The following is a 22,090-nucleotide window of genomic DNA, read 5'->3' as shown; positions in this document are numbered from 1 at the left end:
AATGCCTATTACTTCCAGATTGTGCATCAGTTCACCGGAAAATCTAGAAAAAGCCCATAGAAGTTCTAACTAAAATTTATTTTTAAGATGTGAGTGTACCTAGCTGACCATTATCTTAACGGCCCAATCAGACTTATACTCCACTTGGCTCCTGCACTCTTTTTAAAGACAAGCTAGCTTTGAGGTGGCTGTCCCTGCTGAAATGTTCACAGTTTTTGGTATACTATGAATAGCTCACACAGAAGCAGCCAGAGTCACAAAGGAAATTGCCTTTTCTGTTCCTAATGGAGTTTACATTTTATTCCCTGGACTTTACAACTCTTTGTCTCCCTGAGCCAACATGGCCAAAGAGAGAAGTGTTCACTGCCTACATAGATATCCCTCCAGACCAACTTAAATGACAACAAAAGCAACATCTTGCAAAAATGTAAGCTTTTAAAAGCATTTCAAACCTAACAATGTGGCTAAAAGTACAGGACTTGCCTGCCCTTTAAAAAGCCTCTCTGTAGGTAAAGGTAAAGGTAAAGGTTTTCCCCTGACATTAAGTCTAGTCGTGTCCGACTCTGGGGGTTGGTGTTCATCTCCATTTCTAAGCCGAAGAGCCAGCGTCGTCCATAGACACCTCCAAGGTCATGTGACTGGCATGACTGCATGGAGCACCGTTACCTTCCTGCCGGAGCAGAACCTATTGATTTTCTCATATTTGCATGTTTTCGAATTGCTAGGTTGGCAGAAAATCCTTTCTATTGTAGTAGAATCCTTTCAAAGAAGTAGCTGTGTTTCGAGGAAGGGAGGTGGAGGAGGAAATGTGGCAGAACCTTGAAGACAAACCAGTGTTTATTTTTGTATGAGCTTTCTGGGTAACTTGTATCCCCCCAAATGTTGTTGGAGTCTAACTCCCATCATCCTTCACCACTGGCTGTGCTGCCTGGAGGGAATCATTGAAGCTTCAGCTCAGCATTCACTGGAGGGTCACCATCCCTCTCCAATAACCACCCAATCAAACAATTAACAAAGTCCCAGGAAATAGCCTCTTTATTTTCTATATTATAGATATAAGAACTTGAGTTTCTGCACAAGACACCAGCCTTGACTTTAATCTCTTTTGTGCAGTTTAGCTGAAGAGCAAAGGGCCTTCAGCATGCTGAACTTTGCTCCACCCTGCCATCTTCTTTTGATGCTCGTCAATGCTTTTCTTATTTTTGATTTTAGGTACAATCAAACCATCCCCAAGCCTCTAACATGCGGGGCTTTCCTCATCCATTTCCCCCTTACTTTCTCAGCAAATTTTTCTTTTATTAAAATTTTCCCCGACATTCCTCTTTTCTGTTACCTAATGCCGAGCATTAATGTGGCAGTAAACCCCTGTTACTCTTAAGCCTATTAGAGGCTTCAATGGATTATACTAGGATATTAGCTTTATCTCTACCAGCTGATGGCAAAAGTCATGAAAACAAGAAAGTCCTTATCCCCTTCCCCACTACCAAAAAAACCCCATCTTCTTTTCCTCTCTTACCCAGTTAGGATCTGGGGAGAGGGGAATATTCTGCTGAGAGCCTTTTCTCTGTGTCAATAAATATTACTGTTCCTTTGCCAAGTGAAGCAGGGAAACAGAAACACAGCATCAAGCTAAATTAGCCTGTACATGTAAACAAGACCCTGTCCAGAGGGCAAGTTGAACAGCTGTAGTTAAATTCTGAGCATTCTACTAATGTGCCACAGACAAATTTTCTTCCTGTGTTGACTTCAGCTGGATTTTATTGGTTTCTGTATCTTGTCTTTGAAGACCCTTCTGTGGCAATGGAGAGGGGGGATTTTCTTCCTCAGCTGCAAGGGGCTCGCTCAGGAAAAGAGGACCATGTGGCCCTCCAGATGTTGGACTGCAACTTCTATCAGTCAGTATTTCTGCTGTTGTGTGCCTTCAAGAAGTCTCTTCTTTATGTTGACCCCATCCTAAAGTTCCCTTGGCAAGATTTGTTCAAAGGAGGTTTGCCTTTGCCTTCCTCTGTGGCTGGGAGAGTGTGACTTGTCCTAAGTGATCCAGTGGATTTCCAGGGCTGAGCAGGGATTGGAACCCTGGTTTCTTGGAGTCGTTGTTTAACACTCTGACTACTACACCATGTTGGTTCCCATCCAAGGTCTTATTTGGAGCCCATCTGAGATGGATGGTATGGACACCTTGAAGCCCACTGGGCTCACCAAGCATTTAAATTTGAGGAACTTGCAATGACTGCTTGTGGCAATAAATCCACAACCTGTAGCCTAAACCTTCCACATTTTTAATCTTCACAGAATTACCCAAGGTGCTGAAACTGTTTTGAGGGTAAGCTTTGGTAATTTGGATAGTTCTTTTAGAGCAGTGGTTTTCAACCTGGGGTCCCCAGATGTTTTTGGCCTTCAACTCCCATAAATCCTAACAGCTGGTAAACAGGCTGGGATTTCTGGGAGTTGTAGGCCAAAACCATCTGAGGACCCCAGTTTGAGAACCACTGTTTTAGAGGCAGGACTAATGTCTAGAGCAGATTCACTGTCCCATTAACACTGAAGCTACTGTGGGCCACTGACCTCCTGGATGACTTGCTTCAGTCTTGCATCAATTGCCTTGCAAAAGCACCACAAGCTTTCCTCACTCCCACATTCAGATAGCCTTCTGTTCTTTCTCCAAAGAGCTTCAAAGATAAGAGGCTCTGGAGTGTAAGAAGTGAGATGGAAGGAAACATTTTGAATGCAGAGCCATTGGAATGGCTGGTGTGCTGAGGCGCATAAGCCTTAGACAGGGAGATGTTCTAAATTGGCCCTACAGATGAGAGTGTCTCTTATCTAATCTCGGATTCTCTGCCCACAGCATACTCTGGCTTTCTTCTCCCTCAGCTCAGCTCAATATGCAAAAAGCAAATTAATATCATTGCAGTGATACACTGAACAGGAACACACAGGGTTCTTTTGCTCCCAGCTTTCTTAACTAGTCTGCTCACTTTTATTGAAAGTTGCTTGATCTGCTCTTATATCTGTTACTGGAATAGTATGTAACAGCTCTGGGCCCTGCTGTACCAACTAGGATTGAATAAATGTAGGGCAGCTGAGTTCCTGGAAGGAACCTGGCATTTTAATATTGATGAGTTGCTGAGAAGTGGTTGTGTGTGCGCACTTGCACATCCATTTCTATCCATGTTGGCTAATTAACCTGGCTTCTGCATTTGTTGGATGGGGCTTACTCACACACAACAGAATTTACAGGGGTCATTTCTGCATGCTTCTCCTATAAATTACCAGCCTTTCACATTGCTGCTGTTACCACTTGACACACCAGGAGACGGATCAATGGCTTCCTGGGAAAGGTCCTACATTTAGGAACTGCAGTCTGTCTTCCTCGTTCAAACTGAGCCAAAGCAACCTTACCTGAGAAGCTTTGCTTTCACTTAGTAACCAACAATGCAGCTTAGAGTCACCGTGTAGCCAGACTAGATGTAGGTTTCTGCATCTATATTTCACATTTTCTTGGGCATTATGCCAGTGCATCTGCAGCAAAGAAATAATGAAAATTATATAGAACACCAATCACCATAATCAACTGCCATTATGTGATGGTAAACATGGGGCTGAAACGGTCAAAAGACATAGTTGCTGGGAGACAGCTTTGGATTTTACAGATAAGGGCTAATGTTTTAAAGGCTGTTGGGAAAAATGGTATCAGGAACTCCGTATGTAACAGGGAAAATGTATAGGGGCTTGGTTACTAATGTGCAGTCTTTTGAATTAAAGAGGGGACAAGGATCATGTGAACCTTCAAACATTGCTGGACCGTACCACCCAGCAGCCCTAGCCAGCATGGCAAGGAATACTGGGAATGTAGTCCAACAATATCTGAAGAGCTCAATGATTTCCATTTCTGGATCAAAGTTAATTGGATCTAAGGCTTTAGCAATAGGTGTATAGTGTCTACTAGGCTTGTCCGATTGATGGAAAAAATGTTTCAATTCTCGTTTCTAAAGTAGGGGGTGCCGGCTCTTCGATATAGAAATTATTTCTTAATTTTTCACCCAAAATTTTCGGATATTTCCGAAAATTTGTAATGTTTCTAAAATGTTTCTTAAATGGCGCAATCGCCAAAAAACAGGAAACCGGGGGGACTTTTCTGGGGGTCTCCCGGACTCATTTCTTGGGCTATTCTCATCAAATTTGGTACAGTGGGAGAACACATTCCACACTCTTTGCTCAACAAATTGCAGAATGTTTCCTGTCTCCTATGATTTTTGGCGAATTTTCATAACTTTTTATAATACACTATTTTTCAATATTTGAAGAAACCTGTTCCTGGTTTGAAAGTCTTATTTCCTGTTCAATTGGGTTCTTATCACTGTAAAAGTCCCTCTTCTACTTGTGTAGACTTTGGATTAGAAATGCAGCACACGCCAAGCAATGCCTTGACAGGATTGGCAACGTCCTTTGGAAACTATAAATTGCTGTGGACCCTCTATTGAATCAAATCAATGTCTGACTTTGTGATTGCAGAAATAAAACTCAGCCCAAGGCTTGGGAATAGAAATGGAGCGTGAGGGAAGCAATGCCTTGGCGGGTGCCCCACGTCCTTTGGAAACTATTTCTTCCAATGTACCCTTTAGGTTTGAAAACAATGTGTGTCTTTGTGATTGCTGCAATAACACTCAGCCCGGGGGCTTGGGGTTACAAACGGAGCAGGAGGGAAGCAATGCACTTGCAGGAACGCAGACGTCCTTTGGAAACTATTATTTTCAAGTCCCCCCCCCCCCTTTTCAGGATTGCAAAGAAGGGCTGATGTGGTGATTTCTAAATTCCAAAAAAGAAAACAGAAAGGCAAAAGGTCTCCCTCAGGAGTAGATGGAAAGCACCCCAAGCTCAGCACTAGCAGGGACACAGACGTCCTTTGGGGAAAAAAAGTTCCCTAAAGCCAGCCACAGCAAGGACTCTGCCCCAAGCCCCAAGCCAATTTCCCCCCCAAAAAACACAATATCAAACCAGCAACAACAGAAACACTCTACCCCCAGTCACTTAGCCCTCTCTCCCCCAAGCAAGCAAGCAAGCAGCTTCCCAGCGTGCGCAAAACACCCTCTCTCCTCGGTATCCCAACCCAGAATGGCTTGGCTCAGTTGGGGAGGGGATTTTTATAGAGATCCTCCACGTGGACGCGGAGGACGCTAGCCCCCACCTTTTTCAGCCATCGTGGAAGTCTCTGATTGGCCAGGGAGCGGTAGCCATGTTAGGCTGCGCTAGGCTCCCATTCATGTTAGGTTGTAGAAACAAAAATTTTTTAAAAAAAATTAAAAAAAATATTTAAAAAAATTTTGGAAGGAAAAAATTTAACGAAAATTTTAAGAAACAATTAGAGAATGGGCCAACGATGGTTCGAATTACATTGCCAGTTGCACCCAGGGAAAACGTTTCAATACTTGTTTCAAAAAACGAGAACAATCCGAAATAATTACGAAACGAGAAACATAACGAATATTTGGACAACCCTAGTGTCTACATTGAAGGAAGTAATAATACCACTGTATTCCGCATCAGTCAGACCTCACTTGGTCATCCCAATTCAAGAAGGATATTGACAAGCTGTAGCTGCCCAGGAAAAGGCTGGAAGCCAAGCCCCATAAGGACCACCTTAGGGAGCTGCATATGTTTCACATGGGCAAAAGATGTCTGAGAGGGAACATGACAGCCATGTTTAAATATTTGAAAGGATGTCACATAGAGAAGGGGGCAAGCTTGTTTTCTGTTACTGTAGAGATTGTGACATGGAACAATGGATTCAAACTACAGGAAAAGAGCTTCCATCTGAATTTTAGGAAGAGCTTCTTGCCAGTAAGAGCATTTGACAGTGGAATATGCTGCCCTAGAGTGCAGTGTAGTCTTATTCTTTGGAGGCTTTTACGGAAAGGCTGAATGGTCATCTGTCAGTAATGTTTTGATTGTGTGTTCCTGCATAGCAGGATTGAATGGACTGAATGGCACTGGTGGGTCTCTTCCAACATTATGATTTTCTGATTCACAAGGTACAAAAGTAACAGGCTTGTACCCAAAGGGTGAGGATCACTTTCTGAAGTCTTCAAACACATCCTGTACTATAGGCAAGCAGAAAAGCTAGAAAGAAAAGAAACTATTGTGCCTGCAGACACGGGTTGCTATCTCTAGTTGCAAAGAGCACCATTAATTTCCATAAAATCATAAAGCCAGTTTTAAGAACATATACAAATCTCACCTCCACAAGCAGTTTTAAAGAGATTTTGAAATTGCAGGTGCATCAGAACTCCACAGTCTAACCTATCCCCCTCCTCACCAGTCTCAAGAAATGTAATCCCAAAGAGCTTGGCAAGCAGATCCCCAACTTTTGCCTGTGTGTTTAAAATAGGAGACCGGTGTAAAGACCTGATTCAGAGTTATTTGGCATTTACTTATGTGAAAGTCAGCCCCGCCTTTAGTGCCCATCCAGTTTGCAGGCCTTCTTCCACTTATGTCCATGCTTTCCTAATATTTTGTGTAAAGGTTCACTATAGACAGGCTTCTGAATCTTCTTGACAGCAGTTGTTCTCAATCTTTGGACTTCTAAATATTTTTGTACTTCGGTTTCCTGGGGCCCCAACCAGTATGTTCAATGGAGAGGGATTCTGGAAGTTTGAGACCAAAACATCTGGAAAATCAAAGACTGAAAACTTCTGCTCTATAGATATTGGTCCTCTGGCATTTCATTCCACTTCCTTCTGTGGCCAGGCTGCTCCTATCATTAAACAGCCAGGTAGAAGCCTCAGAAAGCAGATGCTGGAAGGTAGCAGCAAGGTATTGAATGAGTTAACTGCAAGGCATACTCTAAACCAGTGGTTCTCAACCTGTGGGTCCCCAGATGTTTTGGCCTTCAACTCCCAGAAATCGTAACAGCTGGTAAACTGGCTGGGATTTCTGGGAGTTGTAGGCTAAAACACCTGGGGACCCCCTGGTTGAGAGCCACTGCTTAAAGTGAACCTGTTGTTCTCAGGCTCAAGTGGAAGACCCTGAACTATCAATAGAACTGGATAAATATTCAAATACCAGTCTCCTCAGTACATCGAACTGCAGGAACCATTTTGTTATTTACTTTAGGCAATAAAATATTTTGTTGTTGTATTTCTTCCAGTTGTTTTCAACTTATGGCTACCCTAAAGCAAACCTATCACAGAGTTTTCTGGGGTTTAGAATGTGTTGCTCACCCAATGTGATTCAGTGGGGACTCAAACCCTTGTCTTCTTCCTTTCTTTGACCACATAATTTGGTGTTTTGCAGTCAATTTTTATTTATAAATAAAGAAAATGCAATAAGAAAAAGCTCTAAAACTAAACCAAATCAAATGCAAACACGCTAGTCTATTATGTATTTTTATTAACATACACATACTAAACTCACAACTATGGAAAGAATTCGTTGACCATTGATTTTATTATTCTACTCCCTTCAGGTGGAACTATATAACCACACTTCTGCTTTTAGTAACACTCAGCTAGCACCACATAATTTGTAAAATTGACAAAGCAGCTAATAATAAGCAAAGTGCCATATACCTTGATGGACATGAAGTCTACAAAAGGATTTTTTAAAATTTGCCTGATTATTATATAATAATGGTCAAGGCAGACACAGTTTTTAACATCTCTACCTTTAAACCTTGTGCTTATCTTAACTCATTCAGGCTTCACAAAAGCGTATTCCAGTCACATCCTTATAAAGAAGTTATTGCGATCAGTAAACTTTCCCACCGCTTGTCTGAAGAAATTAAATCTCCTCCTCTCACTTGAGAAGTTCCAGCAGCCCTCTGTTCCTTTGACTGACCCACTGTTTAAACAGGTGCTAAAGTTTTCATGGCATTAATTGGCTGGGCCGTGGCAGTGCGATCTCTATCTGCGCCCGTATAATTGGATTTTTGCAAGTTGGCAAGATCACCCCATTATTCAAACATGGGAATCGAAATGCAAAGTAATGGCTACAACTTTAGATTAAATAGGCTGGGGACCTATTAAATATTATCTCATTTGAGAAAATAATTAGATTTTTTTTCTTTCTCCCCTCCTTACCACCATCAAGCCCGGGGCCCACGATGTAGTGCTAAAACCTGTCTCAGTTTTGTGAAGCAGGCTCATTTCTAAGGCTGATTCGTTTTTGTCCCTCCTCTTAGCCATCTGTCTGTACTATCAAATACCAGGAGAATTAGGTGTTTTAAGCATTGGACCTTTGTGGAGGGTACATGAAAAGGGCAAGCCTTAAACTCTGAGGCCTGCGCCTTGGAGACAATGAGAAGCAGGCGACACTGATACACACTTTGTGGTGGCAGATGAGTGAATGAAGAGGGTGGCTTCCTTTCCGCTCTCATAATGGGGACAATGAGCCTCCAATTGGGATTCTCTTCCCAGCTCAGCCTCTATTAAATCATCGCAGCAGACTCCTATTAGCCAGCTGAGCACTGGCTCGTGCCATCTGCATGACATAGCCAGGGGTGGCCAGGGCCATACCACCAGAAGCTATCGTTGGAATTGGCAAAAGAAAACTAACCTTATGAGGCACCAGGTGAAATATTCCATCAGGATTTAAAAACGTAGATGTTCCTGTGCTCATTTGAATGAATAGCCCCGCCAGTTTGGCAGCTGTTTACATTTCATTGCACTTTATCTCCACTCCTCACCTTTTTTTAGATTTCCAGTGTCTTGATGAGATTGCTCCTCTGCCCTATCCTTGATCGTCACTGTACTTCCCACGATTCCTACCTAGAGTCCTGCACTAGTCACCCTCCGTATATACTGTACTTATGGCCAGGTTTTAATGTACTTGCTGTATTTTATGTGTTTTATGCTGTTGTGTATTTTTTTATATTGTTTTACTTCATGTACTGTGTTTTTAACCTATGCTTTGTTGGGCTCCTCCCCTTGTGAGCTGCCCCGAGTCTCTTCGGGGAGATGGTGGCGGGATATAAAAATAAAGTATTATTATTATATTATATTATATAAGCTAGGAAGAGAAAAATAACAGAAAGGGCATCAAAATCTACAAATGTCTGGAGATGATCTGGGTTAATTTGTTTTAAACCTCACAACTTGCATAACCTAATCATGCTTGTGGTTCTTGACTGAGTTTAAACCAGATTTGTTGGGCAACAACACCCACCTATCCATACTCTAAAATGGGCCCTTGGTATCCAAGTACTTTGGTTTCAGGACTCCCCATGGGTACCAAAATCTGTGGAAGTTCAAATCTCATACACAGCAGCATGACAAAATGGTATCCCTTATATAAAATCAAGGTTTGTCTTTTGGGACAAAATGAAATATTTTAAGCCATTGATGGTTGAATCCGTGGATACAGAATCCATGTTTATGGTTGAGCAAATGTATTTTGTATTTGTAAAATAGGGGTATTTGCCAGTTGCGTGGTATGCAAAAAAGTTTCAAGCATACCATGATCCCCAAGTAACTGGAAATTTGGAGGGAGTTATCTTCAGATCACCAGGTTGGAGGATCCTGGTTTAATTCCATTTCTTTGCTTTTACTGTACTTTTCAAAAGAAAGAGAAGATCCTTTAATTTAAAAATAAACTATTATTATTTATGAAGAGCCAGGAAAGAAATTACCTTGGTTCTTTAGAATTCAAGTATTTTCAAGAAATTCAATTATATACATGTTCTGTATGATAATTATGTAATCATCTCTGCTATATATTTTTTTAAAAAAAACTCTGTACTCTGGCCATATTTCTTTCAAAACCTTTTATTCCAAAGTAAAAAAAAAAAAAAACCAACAATTTTCTTGACAGCCAGAAAACACCACAAGAATGAATAATAGACTGGCAAGAAACTTGCACAATATTCTCCCATTATTTGCCTTGAAGTGTAGTGTGGAATTCATTCCGCATACAAAAATACATAGCTCTGAAAAACACTGTTTCCTGCGTGATAATGTTTTTCTATGTAGAAAACAGGAATTTTGTGGCCAAAACCCCCAACTATTCCATGCCAAATAGTTCTTCTACAGCACTTTAGGACATTTGACTATAGAGAGAATGCTGGGGAGGAATATCTATTTTCCCCAAAGTGAAAACTGGTGTAATTATTCATCTGCACATAGTAGAAAATTTAATTCCCCAGTTCCAACTAGAAATCAATTGGATTTACGTAAGTGTTGACTTCAGCAGTAAATTCAATAGGTCTAGTCTAGTTGGGACTAGCAATAGGCTTTAAGTCATGCCTTTGGGGAAAAGTATTCAAATGGTTAACAAAAGACTTTGTGGAGGGCAGACAGACTGAAACACCAACTACAAACAGCCATAGACTTGTAGCTGACAGCTGTGTGTGCTGACTCTGAAGAACGAGTAGTAAGTTCAGAGGACTTGCTTTCTGATGTACAAATCACTGCAGCTGAAAAGCAGTCATGTACATTAAATAAAACAGACCTTCCCCTTGGAAAAACATGTTTCACTGGGCTCTCCAAACCTAGAACAACCTTAGACATTAGTGCATTGAAATTCTTTCTTTGCCTTTCATAAACTAGAAAGATTCCTCAAAATCTTGGCTGACTGAGTGACAGCTGAGGAACTATAGCCTCTTTTCTACAATTGATTTTTCACTCAGTGTCTTTTTGTCATATTTGTATTTCTTGCACACGGCAAAGCACACTCTTAGAAGAAGCTGTGAAATCCTATATTAGGGATGGGGAGTTGAAGACGGTGGCATGCTACTGTAATTTGTCTGACAAGCCCTTTCCAGGAATTATCTGATGTAACCAAACCCTGAGCTCTGTGCAATACATAAATTACATAAATTACACCTTCTGCACAGAGGAGTCACTGGATCTGGTGATTAACGGGAATCAACTCCTGTCCTAAATGAGTGCAGAAAATAGGTGAAAGTGAATGTGTTTGTCATGGTGACCTGTGCCATTCATTAATGTAAATGGCATTTGGGTGCCCTCTGTTTCTCTGAGATTTTGCAGTTCCTTCCTCCTCCTCTAACTCTTGCTCCTGAATTTCAAATAGAAAATGAATGTATGCAGAGAATACCACTACTTGGTAATTGAATGGATGATAGCCTTTCAAAAGCTACAGGAGCCTTTGGCTTGCTTTGGCCTGAAATAGAAACACTAATGAGCACAATAGCTAGAATTTCATGTTGCAAGCAAGCTGTATTTAGATTTTAGAGTCCAGAAATCCTTTAAATCATGTACTTCTTTTTATAATTTCTGATTTGATGTACTAATACATTCTGGATATATATTCTTAAAATTATTTTAATGCATTATTTTAATGTTCTATTGACTGGAACAAAAAAATGAATACTAGAAATTATTTAGGAAATTACTGGTTTCCTGTTCCAACATTGTAGTGCTTCAGCAGCAATCTAGCTGATGTTTGCTTGTGATTTTAACCCTCAAGCACTAGATGGTTATATTTATTCCCCAGATTCATATTTGGCCTGCATAATCCACACAGAACCAGATCTATTTGGTAAACAGTGTATGACATTAAAATCTGCTCAGTTTGAAATAATATTGCAATTTTTGCCATATATTATTCTTTCCTAGAAATAAAAAAATGACAAGGACAAAACACACCCCAACAATTCCACTGAGTTTGGCACTTTTTTGTCCTTTTTTGTCCAAACCAATGTAAAATATAGGAGGGGAGGCTGTATCCTGTTTGTTTGTTTGTTTGTTTGTTTGTTTGTTTGTTTGTTTAGCAAATGAAGCTGAAGTGACATGCTTCAGTAGTTAGTACTTTGGCTTCATTTGGGGGAAACCAACATTTCTTACAATTGATTAGACACTGAGATTCATTGAGATCAGGAAATACTCCACAGACTAAGGTATATACATTTATTTTTATATATTCCCAGTATATCTGGTTCTATTTCATTTTTATTTCACTTCCTTTTTGCTGGCTCTGAATGTTTGGAGACAGCACCCTTGATTCTGCACAAACAAGCTCTTTTTCAGACATAGGGCATCTTTATACCTCACAATACACTGCAATTCTCATTGCAACCAGAAAATATCCATAGTTTCTTCAGTGAGATGTATCCAAGTATGTGAGTATCATGATGAGCAAATCGTAGTAGATATTTGCTGTACATGGTGATTTGAAGCTAATTATGGGTAGTTCAAAGTCCACATGTAAAAACCATTCATGATAGTTACTTGCTGTAAAGCAGCCACATTTAAAACTATTGAACATCAAGTCCAGAGCTGAAGAGAAGAGAGTGAAAGCTAACCTAATCAAGTTTTAAGTAAAATGAATGAAATGTCCCAATGCAAATAATATGTATGTGAAGTGTGAGATTGGAACTAAGGTCAAGCTGTCCAAGTGGAGGAGTAATGGGCGAATGATTCTCATCACACTGAACCCCCAACAGTGGTGTCTGGTGGCTTACATGCCAAGTCTGGCATGAAATTTAAAGGCATTGAATCCTACTAACAAAATAGGTGCAGCAGCCTGGACAATTCCTTTAACATTCTAAACAAAAATCATGGAACTAACCTGCGGGTCCTGATTGATTCCCAGGGCAAAAAATCATACTACTACCCTGGAAGCTGCTCCGAATCCTGGGAGGAGAACTACTATGAGCACCATTGGAATCTGTCTTCCAGGAACTAATAGCAACTCTGGAAGGGAAAATTTCATTGAGACCAAGATCATAGAACAGAGCTGCATGCTCTTTGGTTGCTATTTAGATTAGATAGCACAGTACATTTACAGTCCCTCTTTGTCCTTTGGATTGACCCTTCAGATATAGTTGGCAACATGTAAACTCCTTCACGACCAACTATGTTGGCTAAGGCTAATGGGAGCAGCAATTTGACCACATCTGGAGGGCCACACATTCCCCACCAACCACTCACTTCCTGCAGTTATTTACACACACACTGTCTACCTTACCTATACAGGTAAGGGATGCTTGATATATACAACAGAAACACTGGGATGCTTGATATATACAACCAAGTAGGTGAGTGGTTCTTGCTTGACATGACTCTCCTGAACGCATCAATATTGTTTTTCATTGTCATTTTGGTATGAAGAAGAAAGTTTACCACCCCAGTGCGATTTACCTCTTTCTTCCTCAGTTGGTGATATAACAGCATTTGGGAGAAAAGTCAGGCCATTTCAAGTGAGTTGACTGCTGTCTAGCTTGTCCAGTTTGACTGCTGTGTGTGAAAGACATGGAAACAATTCAAAGTGAAAATGTAGGATGAAGGAAGCAGAAATTTTCAAAAGAAAAGAGCTTACCCTCTTTAATCAACAGTGTGGGCATGGCACTGTGACAGCAATTTCCTGATTCCTTGGTTTAAATTAAAAATTGAGTTTCCTGAGAAGGAATTCAGAGCACTTTCCCTTCCAGCAGTATTAAAAATATATGTGCAGGGAGTTGTGTTTAGAGAGTTGTAATTTAAGAACTCTAACTAAAACCACATGGTCACCCCGACTGTTGACAAAGGATATCCCAAAGGGAGAGGGGAGTCCTGGGACTGACTTGGCAGTTCTCTGGCATAGCAGATGAGTAGAAAGTAAGGCTGTATTTCCAGGGAGAAAATCAAAAGGGCCGAGAAAATTGGGAAGGAATGTTACCGTGTTTCCCTGAAAATAAGACAGTGTCTTATATTAATTTCTGCTCCCAAAGACACGCTAGGTCTTATTTTCAGGGGATGTCTTATTTTTCCATGAAGAAGAATTCACATTTATTGTTGAAAAAACATTATATTGTACAATAGTTCTAATCACAAACCAGCATAACCAGACAAACTGTGAATCCTATCAAGAATTTTTTGTCACTACCATTATTTCCATGTACAACACTCTATGGTATGTACATTTACCAATCCTGCATGCTCTGGTGTTCTGTTTGGCGGGCATGCTTCCAAACTAAAACTTTGCTAGGTCTTACTTTTGGGGGAGGCCTTATATTTAGCAATCCAGCAAAACCTCTACTAGGTTTTATTTTCAGAGGATGTCTTATTTTCGGGGAAACAAGGTAGATGACTAGGTGAAGAAATGACATATGCCAGCTCTTTCTGCATATGGAAAAAATGGAGCTCAAAACAACATGTTGTAGGCAATTCTAGAAGATCACGGAGTAATATTTAATATCCACCAGATCTTGGAAAAGGTTTTTTTGGACTTCTCCAAGAGTGGGTTTCTAACTACAATAAAGGTATTATATTTTCATTCTAGTCTTCCTCTATGCAATTGAAGGCAACATATGTGGTTTGCTTTTACCCCAACCTCTCTTTTTACCTTTTTAATTGATTTGATTTATATTGAACCTTTCTCCTTATGCAGGATCAAAGGCATCCACTGCAGTAAGCAGTGACTTTGTTAATCTTATTCTCTCCAAGAAACCGTGCTTCTTGGAAAACCAGATGCTTCAACTATCCTTCCCACTTCCGTTGCAACAATACTGGCCAGCACATATGCTATATCTCATCACTAACACTGTATACTATCACATTCCACCCCTAAGCCTTTTGACCTCCAGCTCTGGTAAAGGGCTCCTTTATTCTCTCCTACCACCTTTCCCAGTTCCATCTTCCTCTTCTCTCTTCTTGATCAATATTTTCCATTCCTCTCACCATTGAGTTTGTTCTTCAGCAGCTCTGCTAATCTCAAAATTCCTATGATCTTCTACCATCCTTGGCTGCTGTTGCCAAATGTCTCTTTCTTCAAAGCAAAGGCCAATCCTACTATTTCTAAATGAAATTGACTTCCTCATCTGACAGGTGTTGAGAGATGTTGGCAAGAGAATGCTGTGGATTGCACAGTTCTGCCCTGTGATCCCAAATCTGGACTCAAATTAAATGAAGATCACTGTTCACATCACTATCACCATAAAAGGAAAGGTCACATTTTGTTTTTACCTCAGGCAGCCAAATATCTTGAACTGGCTATATTCAAAGTGCTCTGTGGCCCTATAAGATAGGAAGATGCTTTACTGGCCTTGATGGTTTTGTGCCCACCCACTCCTGCTTTTAGACAGTGTGTCATTTTACAGTCTGAAAATCCTCCCGAGATGTCAACTTTGCATCTACTCTTCTGTCAAAAATATATGAAGCTGGTGGTAATCTAAATTAATAGATTCTACTTGGGAATAAAGCAGATTAAAGTCAAGTGGACTTATTTTGAAGAAAGTATGTATCTGAGCAGGCTCCACATCCACTAGATCATGGGCAAGCTCATGCCCTCCAGTTGCTTTGGACTATAGAACCCATCATACCTGACCATTGGCCATGCTGATCTCTGATGGCTGTAGTTCAAACTGTCTGGTGGACACCAGTTATGCTTTAGTGATTCATACTTGCTACAACCTAATAATATAGCGATAAACTAGACACTATTTTTCATGATACTGTCTCCTCTGAGAATATCGGCTCTTAAAGAAGATAGTGGGTATCTATTTTTTTCAGATAAGGGTGAAGTACTATATGCCAGCTACAGATACCAGAACAGTGTGTTCTGTATTATCTGGAAAAAACAACTACCCATTTGGTTCTTTAGGATCATTAATTCCAGCTACTTTTCCTTGTCACTTCACCAATGACAACATCTCCATATGTATACATTCAACTGGACCCTCTTTAATCCTTGTGAGTTCCTTGCAGACTGATTCAACACAGCTGAAACATATGACTAGACATAACTTTTGGCATATGTATCTATATGGTTTTTTAAAAAAACCTTTCCTCCAGGGAGCTGGGGATTTTTAACTTGGTGAAAAGAAGGCTGAGAGGGGACATGAGAACCATGTTTAAATATCCAAATGGATGTCACATTGAGGAGGGGGCCAAGCTTGTTATCTGCTGCTCTGGAGACTAGTATACATAGTAATAGATTCAGCAAGAAAAGAGATTCCATCTAAACATTAGGAAGAACCTCCTGACAGTAAGAGCTCTTTGGCAGTGGAATATGCTGCCTCCTGGGAGTGTGGTGGAGTCTCCTTCTCTGAAGGTTTTTAAGCAGAGGCTGGGTGACCATTTGTTGGGAGTGCTTTGGTTGTGCGTGCCTGTTTGGCAGGATGTGGTTGAACTGGATGGCCCTCTATGATTGTATGTAAAAATAATGCACTTTAACTAGTACAGCCCGATGCTATAGAACAGGCCTGGGCAAACTTCGGCCCTCCAGGTGTTTTGGACTTTAACTCCCACAATTCCTAACAGCCTTCTGGTTGTTAGGAATTGTTGGAGTTGAAGTTCAAAATATTGGAAATAGCAATCTCCCAAGCCTTTCACTATTCATTTGTTAATGTAAATACAGTATTTGTAAACCTGCATTCTGTGTGTATGTTGATTTGCCAGTTTGACTGTACCTCATTAGTGTGAGAGAGGTTATAGGCATGTGATTGTACTGAGCATGTTCAGACTCATGATTCCATTTTGTGTTCTGTCTGACATACACCTCGGTGGAGGTGAATGCATGTCTTCTTTACACCTCAGTGGAGATGGATGCATGTTGTTGTTTGGACTTCAGTAGAGAAGTATAACTTATGGACTTCACTGACTATGGACGATTGGTTAAGAATGAGTCACTCCCATTGTGCTCTCCCCATTGTATTCGAACCGGCAACCTTCAAGTCATCAGTCCTGCCAGCACAAGGGTTTAACCTACTGCGCTACCGGGGCTCATGGAGCCCCCAGATGGCGTAGTGGACTAAGTGACTTGAAGGTTGGGTTGCTGACCTGGAAGCTGCCAGGTTCGAATCCCACCTGGGGAGAGTGTGGATGAGCTTCCTCTATCAGCTCCAGCTCCATGCGGGGACATGAGAGAAGCCTCCCACAAGGATGGTAAAAACATCAAAACATCCGGGTGTCCTCTGGGCAACGTCCTTGCAGACGGCCAATTCTCTCACTCCAGAAGCAACTCCGGTTGCTCCTGACACGAAAAAAAAACAAAAAAACCGGGGCTCATGATTCCATAGCATTGAGCCATTGCAGTTGAAGTGGTGGCAGACTGAGTTCATTGTAGCAGATGCCCCCTCCCCCCACCCCAGAACCCGACAGGCGTCCGGGAGAGCCTCCCATGACCCTCCCGCCGCCTTGCCTTTCCCCAGACGAAACCGGGCGACGTGTGCTGGCCAAGCGAGTACGCCGCCCCTCCCTCCTCCCCTGCCCACAAGGAAGATGGCGGAGGCGTGGGCTTCACGCGCCTCCGCCACGCGGGTGGGCGCTACCACGGCAGGAGGGGGGGGGGAGAGGAGGAGCCGGGCGGGCGGACCATCGGGGCAGCCGGGAGCCATGTTGGGGCTGCGAGAAAAGGAGGAGGCGGCGGAGGCGGAGGAGAAGGGGGCGGCCAAGAGCTGGGAGACGATGCCGCCGGTGCCGATGCCGATGCCGCCGCCTCCGAGGAGCAGCCGGCCCCGCAGGGAGGAGGCATCCGCGTGGAGGTAGAAGGGGCGGCGAAGGGGACCGGAAGGAAAGGAGGGGCCCGGGCCGGGGCCATGGCTGCAGCGCCGCTCGCCGGACCGGGACCGGGACCGGGACCCAGCCGCCTCTTCCTCCTCTTCTGCCGGGGGCTCCTGCCGCTGCTTCTCCGCCTGCTCCCTTTGTCTCCGCTCCGCCGGGGGGCCCGCGGGATACGGGATAGGGCGGGAGGCGCCTCCTTCTCCTTGCGCCCGGGCTGTGCGGAGGGGGCCTTGAGGAAGAGGGGAAAGACCCGGCGCCTGGAGCAGGGGAACAACGCTGCTTCTCCTCCTCCTCCTCCTCCTGCTCCTCCCGCTCTCCTTCCGGAGCCCCCTCTCGGAGGGGACGCCAAGCCCGGGGAGAAGGCGGCAAAGGATGCCAAGGCGGCAGACAGCCCGGTGGGGCCCTCGCCGACGTCCCGCCTGGGAGCCTGGACCAAGCCCTTTCCGGCTCGCTCTCCCGCAAGGATGCGCCCGGCCGCCTTCCCGTGCCCGGGCTGGCCCGCTTCGCGCCGGGCCCTCCTCCTCCTCTTCATCCTCCTCTTCCTGACCGGCCTCCAGCTCTGCGCGGGGCAGGCAGCGCTCCCCGGCCCTTCTCCTCCTCCTCCTCCTCCTCGTCCGCCCTGCTGCTGGGACTTCCCAGAGCCAGGCTGCCAACGCGCCAGGACGGCGATCTCGGAGGCGGGCTTCCTTTCAGCACCACCGGCGCCGCGGACAGCGCCAGGCGCCGCGCAGAGAATTCCGCCTCGTCCCTGCCTCGCTCTGCCCTCCTTTGACTCCCGCCAAGGCTGCTCGCAGACTCTTTGTTTTGGCGGGGATTTCCGGTTCTTCCCTCCCTCCCCATTGAACCCCCCTCTCCCAGCTCTGCAGAAGGGGTTCAGGGCTTGTGCCAAGAGGAGGAGGAGGAGGAGAGAGGGAGCCTTGCCCAGGACAAGGCGGGCTGCCAACCGGCACCCCATTTTCCCCCAGTATAACTACCAGGTCCAAGTGGCTGAAAACCAGCCTCCGGGGACTCCTGTGATCACTATGGCGGCCCAAGACCCCGATCCCGGGGAGGCTGGGAGGCTGCTGTATTCCATGGATGCCCTGATGAACAGCCGCTCCCTGGAGTTGTTTAGCATCGACGCCCAGAACGGCCTCATCAGCACCACGGAGGCCTTGGACCGAGAAAGCATGGACCTGCACTACTTCCGAGTCACGGCCACAGACCGGGGCCAGCCTCGGCTCTCCACCACCACCATGGTGGCCATCACGGTAGCCGACAGGAATGACCATGACCCCATCTTCGAGCAGGGCGAGTACCGAGAAACCATCCGGGAGAACGTGGAAGAAGGCTACCCCATCTTGCAGCTGAGGGCCACCGACGTGGACTCCCCACCCAACGCCAACATCAGATATCGCTTTGTCAATGAGCAGGCGGCCCACTCCGTCTTTGAGATCGACTCAAGGTCAGGACTGATCACCACAAGTGGGCAAGTGGACAGGGAGAAGCTGGAGAAGTATTCCCTGGTGGTGGAGGCAAATGACCAAGGGAAGGATCCCGGGCCCCGCTCGGCCACGGTGAGTGTCTACATCACAGTCCTTGATGAGAACGACAACGTCCCACAGTTCAGTGAGAAGAGGTACATTGTCCAAGTCAGAGAGGATATAAGACCTCATTCGGAAATTTTGAAAGTTACGGCCACCGATTTGGACAAAGACAACAATGCTTTGGTTCATTACAACATCATCAGTGGGAACAGCAGGGGTCAGTTCTCCATTGACAGTGTGACTGGAGAAATCCAAGTAGTGGCTCCTTTGGATTTTGAAGTGGAGCGAGAATACGCCCTGAGGATACGGGCCCAGGATGCAGGGCGCCCTCCTCTGTCCAACAACACCGGTATGGTTAGCATCCAAGTTGTGGACATCAACGATCACACCCCCATTTTTGTCAGCACTCCTTTCCAGATATCTGTCTTGGAAAATGCCCCTTTTGGCCACTCAGTGATCCACATCCAGGCTGTGGACGCAGATTACGGAGAGAATTCCCGCTTGGAGTACAAGCTCTCTGGCACCTCACCCAACACCCCCTTTGTGGTGAACAGCGCCACTGGCTGGATTACTGTGAGTGGCCCCTTGGACCGGGAAACAGTGGAGCACTATTTCTTTGGGGTAGAAGCCCAAGACCATGGCTCCCCATCTCTTTCAGCTTCTGCCAGTGTCACCATCACTGTAATGGATGTGAATGATAATCGGCCTGAATTTACCCAGAAAGAGTATTTCATCCGTCTCAATGAAGATGCCACTGTGGGGACCAGTGTCCTCAGTGTCACAGCAATTGACAGGGATGTGAATAGTGCCATCAGCTACCAGATAACAGGTGGGAACACACGGAACCGTTTTGCTATCAGTACTCAGGGGGGAATGGGACTAATCACCCTTTCTTTGCCTTTGGATTACAAACAAGAGAGGCGCTTTGTGCTCACAGTGACTGCCTCCGACCGGACTCTGCATGACAACTGCCATGTCCATGTCAACATTACCGATGCCAACACGCACAGGCCAGTATTCCAGAGTGCTCATTACTCAGTAAGTGTGAATGAAGATCGTCCTGTAGGAAGCACCGTGGTTGTGATCAGTGCCACTGACGATGATGTTGGGGAAAATGCCCGGATTACCTATTACCTGGAGGATAATATTCCTCAGTTTCGAATTGATGGTGATACTGGTGCCATCACTTTGCAGGCTGGACTGGATTACGAGGATCAGGTGACTTACACACTGGCCATCACAGCCAAAGATAATGGGATCCCTCAGAAAGCCGATACAACCTATGTTGAAATCATGGTCAACGATGTCAATGACAATGCCCCTCAATTTGTTAGTGCTCACTACCAGGGCATCATCTCAGAGGACAGCCCTCCCTTCACAAGTGTACTCCAGATTTCAGCCACTGATCGGGATGCTCAAGCCAATGGACGGGTCCAGTATACATTCCAAAATGGAGAGGATGGGGATGGGGATTTCACAATAGAACCCACCTCCGGGATTATTCGCTCTGTCCGTAGGCTGGACCGGGAGAGTATCCCAGTCTATGAACTCACTGCTTATGCTGTGGATAGAGGGATCCCTCCTCAAAGAACTCCTGTCCACATTCAAGTCACTGTGCAGGACGTGAATGACAATGCTCCTGTCTTCCCAGCTGAGGATTTTGAGGTTTTAGTGAAGGAAAATAGCATTGTGGGCTCTGTTGTGGCCCAGATCACAGCCGTTGACCCAGATGAGGGACCCAATGCTCAGATCATGTACCAGATTGTGGAAGGCAATATCCCTGAGATTTTCCAGATGGATATATTTTCAGGTGAGCTCACTGCTCTAATCGACTTGGACTATGAGACCAAGTCAGAGTATGTCATCGTCGTCCAGGCCACTTCAGCACCACTTGTCAGCAGAGCCACTGTCCACATCAAGCTCATTGACCAGAATGATAATAGCCCTGTTCTTAAAAATTTCCAGATCCTTTTTAATAACTACGTTTCCAACAAATCCAACACCTTCCCTTCAGGGATTATAGGGAGGATCCCTGCCTATGACCCAGATGTGTCAGATAAACTATTCTACACCTTTGAACGAGGGAATGAGCTGCACTTGTTGATCATCAATCAGACGAGTGGGGATCTCAGGCTGAGCCGTAAACTGGACAACAATCGTCCCTTGGTAGCATCTATGCTGGTCACTGTCACAGGTAAGGATGCTTTCAGTTCTGTCAAGATTTGTGGCAAAGTTGTTATTTGCTGAGATTATGCAAATGAGTTAGCTAGTGGTAAATGGTACCAGGTTCTCAATATTTGAGCCACTGTGCCAAGGTGGGGAGGGGAAAGAGGACTGAGTAGAGACCTGGATAGTAATTACTTTGGTGGATCTTTTATTTATTTTTCCCAGCTTCCTTTAGGGCGTAATAGCTCAGTGGGCTACCAAAAAGGCAAGATTTGATTGCTTGCTATTATCTCATGACAGACTCATTTCATAATTTATTAGGCAGAGCCGGATTCCTGCCCTGAAGAGTTTGCAATCTAAATTAGATAAAGTGCACACAAAGGAGAGGAGAAAAGATGTAAATTGGTAAGATAAACCTGCTTGTTGTGTGGAGATTTCAAAGAGGGAAAGGGGAGGCTTTCTGATCCATTCTTGGCTTTCTTTTCATACAATGGCATAATAGTCCAGCAAATAGGGAAGGAATTACAGCACGGGTTTTGTAGGGCTTCTGAGCCAGAGCTGATAGAAGTACAGTCAGCTGCAACAAGTGATGGAGAGTTTGTGTGTAAGATTTCCCTCACCCACAGTTGTGGGTGATAATTAAATGAGGGGATGGGATCCCTCAAGGGAGATGATGAGTATCCACAGGAAAGGCTACCAATAATCCACAGTTGTGGTTCCTGGTTGATTTTATGATTTCCTCTAACCCTTCTTTGAGCAAGGCAGAAACAACAGCTTGATTGTCATTCTTTTTGTATGATTTGTGGGTTTCACATGCATTGATTTCACATATTTGGCATCCCGAGATGCCTTTTTGCCTGAGATGGATCATGATGACTTTCTTTCTTAGTTTTTACTTTGGTTATCAGGATGTCTTACCTGAAAGACATAAAGCTTTAAATGGCATGAAAGGGTTTACTGTTTGTT

General features: G+C 44.1%; 1 protein-coding gene across 5 annotated transcripts in view; it reads left to right on the top strand.

The window, feature by feature from the left end:
• The first annotated feature begins 17,080 nt into the window (after positions 1-17,080).
• The window catches only part of celsr3 (cadherin EGF LAG seven-pass G-type receptor 3), a 106,020-nt gene continuing 101,010 nt past the window's right edge, over positions 17,081-22,090 (top strand). For 2 of the 5 annotated variants that reach the window (XR_010002600.1, XM_062969833.1), the window contains exon 1: positions 17,225-21,152. Coding sequence is in view for 4 of the 5 variants with exons in the window: in XM_062969833.1 (XP_062825903.1) it covers positions 17,468-21,152 (3,685 nt within the window). In the remaining variant the exon portion in view is untranslated. Of the gene's footprint in view, positions 21,153-22,090 lie in introns of all 5 variants that reach the window. The other 3 variants (XM_062969831.1, XM_062969832.1, XM_016991632.2) reach the window with 2 other exon arrangements.

The sequence above is a fragment of the Anolis carolinensis genome, chromosome 2 (genome assembly GCF_035594765.1).
Source record: "Anolis carolinensis isolate JA03-04 chromosome 2, rAnoCar3.1.pri, whole genome shotgun sequence".
In the NCBI taxonomy this organism is placed as follows: domain Eukaryota; kingdom Metazoa; phylum Chordata; class Lepidosauria; order Squamata; family Dactyloidae; genus Anolis; species Anolis carolinensis.
This window is presented reverse-complemented; position numbering and strand designations above follow the sequence as displayed.